This window comes from Momordica charantia (assembly GCF_013281855.1).
Source record: "Momordica charantia cultivar OHB3-1 chromosome 2 unlocalized genomic scaffold, Mcharantia_2.0 BLBB01000002.1, whole genome shotgun sequence".
Taxonomy (NCBI): domain Eukaryota; kingdom Viridiplantae; phylum Streptophyta; class Magnoliopsida; order Cucurbitales; family Cucurbitaceae; genus Momordica; species Momordica charantia.
The window spans coordinates 1,412,637-1,420,286 of record NW_028275160.1 but is presented as its reverse complement, the minus strand read 5'-3'; the positions used below and the strand labels follow the sequence as shown (position 1 = coordinate 1,420,286).

At 34.1% G+C, this 7,650-nt stretch overlaps 1 protein-coding gene across 1 annotated transcript; it reads right to left on the bottom strand.

The window, feature by feature from the left end:
- Positions 1-650: 650 nt before the first annotated feature.
- LOC111020670 (las1-like family protein) lies at positions 651-6,149 on the bottom strand. Its single transcript, XM_022297392.1, has 8 exons — positions 5,746-6,149; positions 5,556-5,647; positions 5,060-5,167; positions 4,406-4,512; positions 4,025-4,080; positions 3,614-3,788; positions 2,169-2,444; positions 651-1,788 (listed from the first exon to the last, which is right to left on the bottom strand). Exons 1-8 carry the CDS (start codon positions 5,911-5,913, stop codon positions 941-943), a joined length of 1,830 nt encoding a protein of 609 aa, XP_022153084.1. The 5' UTR covers positions 5,914-6,149; the 3' UTR covers positions 651-940.
- Between the last annotated feature and the right edge of the window lie 1,501 nt (positions 6,150-7,650).

The window sequence follows — 7,650 nt, the reverse complement described above, 5'->3', positions numbered from 1 at the left end:
ATCAACTTTTTCCCCCCATCTTTCATTTGATTTTTGGGATACTAACTTTCATTTCAACTCTCAATTATTGCAACCTAAGAAAGTTTCTTCCAACTTTCCCATTTTTTTAAGGGTATAAAGTGGAGATTAAAAGTTAAAGAGTGATCTGAATCTTAGATTGTACACCAATCACATCAATAATTGTCGAGATTTTGGCCCACAAATCCATGTTTGTTATCTAAAACTTTCTCCTTTATACCATAACTACATAACTACTACTAGTGAGTATGAGTTAAAAAGAGCTAATCGTGTCGAATTTAGATTGATCTAATTTTTGTTATTATTTACATGAAAAGATAAAAGGGAAAGTATAAAATGAGTAAAAGCTACTCTCCCTTTTTACTTATCTAAAGATTTATAATCTATGGTCTTCAAAATAGCTTGTAACGTAATTCTAGTGTTTTCTTTTTTCTAAAAAAAAAAGATGCTAAATGACGTTCATGGAGACAAGGTAATGGACCAGAAAATTGGGCCTGGCCCAATTTATGCCTTACTGGACTCTGTTTGGGCCGCAAGTTTGATAGAGCTCCCAGCATCCCAAATAAGTATAATATCGATCGGAATAATTAAACTTGAAACAAGTAAATAACTTTGTGGGTACATAACTCAACTTGACAACCTAACTCGACTGGTTAAAACATAGTCGAGCCAATATAATTCAAGGAATATCATAGTCTATGAAGTCGGAAAGTCAATTTTCACTCCCACATGTTTTTAATAATAAGCTAAATAATTAAAAAAAATCCTACGAGCTTTCACATGAGCGTATCACCTAAACCACTTTTTTGCCTACTGAATGTGTACATATCGTGGACAAAATTTTATCCAAGTAATTTTGGAACTCGGATTTCTGAGGCTATGATTTTGTTTTGACAGAAAAAATCTCAGCAACTGAAAGAATTTATAATAATATCCTCACAGCAGCCTGAATGGCGGATAATTCCTCCTCCCCAACTTTTTTCCATATCCCACCTATCAACAAGCGCCCTTTCACGCCTTTAGCTGACTCAACATCTTCTGTCTCAGCTTGAAAATTTTCATTTGTCTCCTTCAGCTTCTTGACACTACAGCTATCAAGTTGCTGAATATCAGAACTGGCTTCCCTCTTGTGGCTATAGTTGCTGAGTTCACAGTTCTCTTTGCTTCTCGGCTCTTCCGAAGTGTTTTCGCTCTCCGGATTGAGGTCAAGAACAGGAAGCCGACCGGAAGAACCGATCGAACGAGGCAACATACCAATTGGACAAGGGGTCCAGGAACTTACTATAGTCCATCTGCTGGAACTTCCTACATTACCATCTACTGGATTCGTCAAGTTCTTTCTTTTGTGGAGTTTGATCGCCTCCAGTTTCTGACTTGCTTCGTGGAAAGATCCCTCCACTTGGTTGAAACTGTTGTCTGAAGTTGTTTGGGTGGGACTTTCTCCTTCGGGAACATGTGAATTTGGTAAATTTGGTAGATTCAGAATAGATAGTTTGTTCAGTTTCTTCACCAGAGAAGCGGCACCCATTAACTGTGCAAGATCAGTGGCCGAGTCCATAAGCCGCTTGTTACCAGGCGCTGATGCCAGAAGGCATTTACGGAGTACCTCCATTAAAATACCTTTCGGAATGTGTTTTCCATAAAAAACTTCTCCTTTGCGTTTAAGTTTCAACCCCTTAAGTTTGTCAACAAGCCATGCAAACAAAGAGGAAAGTTGTGAAACTTGACAGCTCTCCATTCTGTGGTCTGAGGACATGAAGTACTGACTTTCTGAAAGAACCAGAGAGAACCAATGAGAAAAGCATGTTCATAAGTAGAGAGGACCATTCAGAGAGGGAGAGAGAAGCATGTAGAGGCTAAAAGAGCGCGAGAAGTTGATACAAATTTTTTAAGCATCCCAGCCTTCTCTTTAATAAAAAATCAATGCAAATAGGACTGAGGAGTATAAAATCAATCGCCAACAGAAGGGAAATAAATAGTTCCCGATGAAAATATATTAGGCATGCATACGTGTGGTTCTATAAATTATCCAAAAGCTAACTCCTAGAGGTAACGTTAAAATGGTTACTAGCTAAGAATATGCCTCATTATAAGGCTCAGAAAATAAAACAGAGCAAGGATGTAAAGTCTAAGTTGATATTTTGTCATACCATACTCCAGGCCTTCTCGAGTCTCAATCTTCTCTAGAACTGCCTCAAGCAGTTCTAAAAGCAATTCTGGTTCCTTATTTGAGATCTTGGCAATCACAAGCTTCCAACCATCCAATACTGTGCTTCTGGATTTTTGGGAATTCTCGGAACACATCAAGTCAGATGACCTCATTGCCTTTAGCAATAATTCCAGCAGTACAGATACAAATTCTGAAGAGAAAGAAGAATATAACTGAACAAGAACCTTCAGTGTCTTGCCAGTTTTTGTCTTCAAACCTGAAAAGGTAAGTTCATTCATTAGTATTTAATTTTCTTAGGTAATCTAAAGATAATTGTAACAATTAATGAATTTTAAATAAAGAGCTTAACTGCTTCAGAACAAAACTGAACAATACAAAAAAACACTTGCATAAATCTTGGCTTTGAGATTAGCATCAACAGCAAGGAAAAGACTGTAGTAGAGTTTTGATGCATTCGTACGGAGATATTGAGGTTAAGAAAAAATCAGATAGAGAAACCATAGATGACCTATCACTATCAGTAAGGTACCACTAAAGATTGTAATAGGTGATCAAAATACAGAGATACTCTTTTGGCATTGAGTCCAACGTGTTGTATGCTCTGTTCGGCGGCAGGAGAGGATATGCATCAATTATGTTTTCATTCTTCTTTGTGGACACGAGTTGAAAAGGAAAGCAAGAGCGTAATGGTCAACATGGTCAAAGCTTTGTTTGGGATTTATGGTTTGGAATGAATCAGAGTGTTTTCAAAGGCAAGAAAGATGGGATCCTATCAAATATCAAGCTTCCTCCTGGTGTGCTCTTTCCAATTACTTTAGCAATCTCTTCAGGAATCAAATTACGTTGGGCAGCTTCTCTGAGTTAGATTTTTAATTAGAAAATACGCTTTGATTTTTCAAAGGTGGGGTTGTATTATTTTTAATGGGTGGATTGTTGGTTGGCCTGCATTTCGATAGTGCTCATTCAGAAATTTGGTATAACTAAATTTCATGATTGGGGGGTTCTTTGGAGGGTGAGGTTTTTTGTTCGACTTCTTTAGTTCTGTTTGATTAAACCTGTAAGATTTCACTTATTCAATGAAAACTTAATTCTTTTCAAAAAGAAAAAAGAAAATTATTAGTAAATAAACTTACTCTGAAAAATAGATAATCAAAAACAACATTTTATCAATCATGACTGAAAAATTCCATGAAATGTCCCCGTCTTGTCAATGATGTTGAATGAATGCATCATAATATTGATCTAGCATTCTTTAAATAATCTCACTCATCTCAAGATCTTCCATTTCAGAAGAAACTCAAGTCTCCCACAATTTAGATGAAGCAGAGAATCAAAACCATTTATAAGCCGCATTAAAAAATAATAATAATAACCTTAAGGAATTATAAAATATGACCATAATAAAGGGAGAGATTAAGCACGTACGTTTTGGCTTGACCATGGCAGATCCAAGTGAAGGATTTTGCTTCACTTTTAAATTAAAAGCCAAATCACGAAGCCTGGATTTGATTTCCTTTCTAATGGTAGTACTTATATCACCTTGAAATGGAATAGCTTTCTCCTGAGGTTCCCAATAATAAGATCTCAACCAACGAAGTGCCTGAAATCGCCAAGCACCAAGAAAATTTCAGTTTACTTCCCATCTCAGTTAACCTTCTTGCATTTAAAATACTTCTACTGAGAACAGATATATTCAAATACAAACTGCCACAAACGAAATAGGCCAATACTATAGCAGGCAAATTTGAAAAATTGTAAATGATTTAATATTACACATTGAATGATGCCAAGTTAAAACCACCAAATGGTGGAACAATAATAGTTCATGGTCATTACCTTGGTTGAGGCACAGCGAACCACCTGAAGAGCTGGAAGATCACGATGGGAGCCCTCTATAGTCGTTGCCAAGAGAAAAATGAAAAAATATTACAGTCAAGGTAGATAACCGGCCATTAAAAATGAATGATATTGCAAAAAAATTATAAAAAAAAAAAAAAATATATATATATATGTATATATATATATATTGGCAAGCGGTTATGCCACATTAAATTGGTCAAGTAAGTAAGCTCCAAAAAAATTTAAAATAAAGATAGAAAAGGAATCTCACGTGCAGCATATACAGGAGGATGATAAAACTTGAGGACTACAGAAAGGGGTTCATAAAACTGAAATAAATAAATGATAGCGTATAAAATAAATGTTGGCGTTACTCACCATGACGAATATCAATCAGTACACGAGGCAAACCAATAGCATCAGCTGCTACAGCAATTGAAACCTCTGTTTTCTTCCGTGTCTTCTCAACAACGCCATTTACAAGCCTTCAAGGTCAAGAATACATTAATCCTTCAGAATAAAAGTGTATTTTCATTCTGCAATCTTGTTAAAACAGTGAAACAGAAAAGCCTCCAAAAACTCAATATAAAGTTTCACAAAACAGCTAGCTCTATCTCAACTTTCTTTTATCAGTCAAAAAGTGAAGTGTATGGAATGAGTATCTCCACGATAGGATGGAACATCTCACCACAGGCTTGTCCAGTTAATGCAGAGAGGTTAGCGTAGAATACGCGTTCCAACATTATAATTAACACTGTTTTCCTGGATCTCATGTAATTAGTTTAAGACCATGAAATTGTAAATTTCCCTGTAAAATTGAGTCATATTAATGACCATTGGCATTGACGTCAAGGAAGTGAGAACTTTACACCAATAAGATTAGACTTCAACATTTGTTTTAAAAAGAACAGTTGGACTACTTTGTTAATAATTTAGGCTTCACCATATGATAACCTTATTGATCAGACTTAGAAGGTCATGAAGAAAATATCAAGATATTATCACGTACTTTCATATAAAAGAAAAAATTACCTCATGATGGCCATGCAATATAACATGGCTAGTGCTTCCTCTGAAAGTGAAACATTGTTTAATTGGTCCTCTTTACCATCAACCGAAGCATCCAGGGATTGGTTCTTTCTGAAATTAATGAATCAAATAAACTAATGAACACTATGAGTGATTTCCAGACATAAAAACACCCAATAACCTAAGATACAAAAACATTTGTACTAGAACACATAGCAGCATTGTATTAATGACAGAAGCAAGAGAATGAAAAAATCAATACACAACTTCATCGTTTGCCATCTATAAAATAACCATTTAATAGTAATTAATTCTTTTGAAGTTTGACTGTCGTTCGTATTTTCCATTCTCAAAAAACAAATGCGCTTCCACTTTCATTATCTTTTTGTTTACACGATTCGAAAGCTGACAAAACCGACGGTAAGGAACTACAGAAAATAGCTCGAGTAAGAAGTATTACGACGAAAGAAGTTGGTAACAAGTGAGAATTTAAGCATACATGAAGTAGGGATCCTTTTGTTGGATTTCGATTATCGCTGCTGTAACTTCGACGACAACTGGAAGACATCCTCTGCTTCTCCATGTTGATACCTAAAATTCAAATTCATAAAACGCAAGCCAATGAATAAAACCTGCAATTCGAATCCCATGAAAGAGGTGGAGCAACTATTCAAAGAAAGTAAGCTTACTCTTCTAAGAGCAGCGGCGACGGAGTCTGGTGAGTCGGAGAATATTGATTGACTAACGAAAAGCCATTCGCTCCAAGTCGACCAGGGTACCAATTTGCGGCTGTACGTCGACGACTGCTCTTCTTCGTTCTCTACCGGCACTTCTTCAAATCCTAACAGCGACTCCATCAAAACCTACCTGCTAAAGCACTTGCCGTTTTCACAGACAATATTGCGCCCGAAAGATCAGCAAACGAATGAGGTAGATAACAATATTGAAGAACAGTGGAGAGCAAATGCAGAAACACCACTCGGCTTAAGATTTGAGAATGACGGGTGGAATGGGGGAGCGCCGGCGGTGGACTGGTTTCTATTTTCTGTGCTGAACCGAAGGTATATGAAATAACCCAAGGATTTTCTCAAAAATAAAAAATAAAAAATGAAATAACCCAAGGAGAAAAATATAGGGAGACAAGAGATAAAATAAAGGGAAAAAATGTCTAAATTCCTATCCTATCATGGTAGAACTTTTACACAAAGTTCTAAATCTCCACTCGCATTGTCAAAGCTAAGCGGTAATCTCCATCCAGATTAAAACGTATGTCTCAATTTTATAAAAATATCTATACAAATTTTTAGGAAATTAAAAAAACTCATGAAATTTACAAAAATAACACTTAAATTGCAAAATAAATGTTTCATCGTTTTAAAATTAGTTTAAAATTCATATTATTATTATCTTCCAGAAAATTATTGTTATTAATATTATTTTTATTTTTTAACGATATATTTTATAGAATTTTTACTATGTAATATAAATATCAATTCGTTCAATATTGAATCTTTAAGGATATAAAAATTACAACATATCATATTCCTATTATGATCTCCATACTTTAAAAATTTGTATTTTTGTGAATGATGCAAATCGAAAAGAAAAAAATATATTTTGTAAGGACAATTATCAAATAATATGTGAATGGATATAAGTCCATCAATTTTAAGGATCATAATGAGTATGTTTACTTATTTTTTATAGTTGAATTTGAACGTTGTCTGCCAAGTTATACATTTGTCTAGTGCGAATAGTGAAGGTTGTTCTCAAATCTTTGATCTAGGGTGTTAGGTTAAGTAGCAATAACGAATAGGGGTAAGGTAACATAGTCAACACGCCTCATGATTTTCACAACCATAACTTTGATAGTACTATACAAGTACATGATAAAAAAAATTATATACGACAATATTTGACATTTTAAACGTCAGTTAAAACTTAAAAGTTTACCAGACAAATTTTCGTCGATACAAACTTTTATTCTAAAAAATCATCATAGATATTTATTGTGTAATTTTCTATTAATTACCAATTTAAACATGCATCAGTTAATAAGGGAAAACAGCCGATTAATGCATAAAATTCTATTAGCCCACATAATACTTTATTTTATAGAATTATCGTTGAAAGTAAGTTATGAAGTTTGAGATTCGAGTCTATCCATTCACGTATTAAAAAATATATTGATAATTTTGTATATTTTATTTAACTGAAATATTAAGTCTATCTCTTTTTAAATTTAAAAGTGACACGTATCACTATAATCACCCCAATATGTATTATATGATTTTGAGTCTAACTCTATGATTAAAGATTTTATTATTTTCTAGAGATGAAAGATTCAATTTCTACCATCATTTGTTGTATTAAAAATATATGTAGAGAATTAGAGATTAAACAAATGACATTTATCGTTAACCTAGAGATGACGGATTAAATTTATAATAACCTAATAAGATTTTAGCATATATACAGTTTGATGAAATTCGGGAAAAAAGAAAATAATTAATAATAGAGCGTGGGGAAAACAAATTTTAGAAAATAACTTGAAGCTGACGTGGACTTTCTTTTAGTCAAGCGTGATCTAAATT

Coding starts and splice junctions, on each gene's coding strand:
- LOC111020670 (XM_022297392.1), bottom strand. CDS start 5,913: ATGGAGTCGCTGTTAGGATTTGAAGAAGTGCCGGTAGAGAACGAAGAA. Junction 4,513..5,059: donor TATTGCATGGCCATCATGAG/GTAATTTTTTCT, acceptor TTGACCTTGAAG/GCTTGTAAATGGCGTTGTTG. Junction 3,789..4,024: donor TTCGCTGTGCCTCAACCAAG/GTAATGACCATG, acceptor TGGCGATTTCAG/GCACTTCGTTGGTTGAGATC.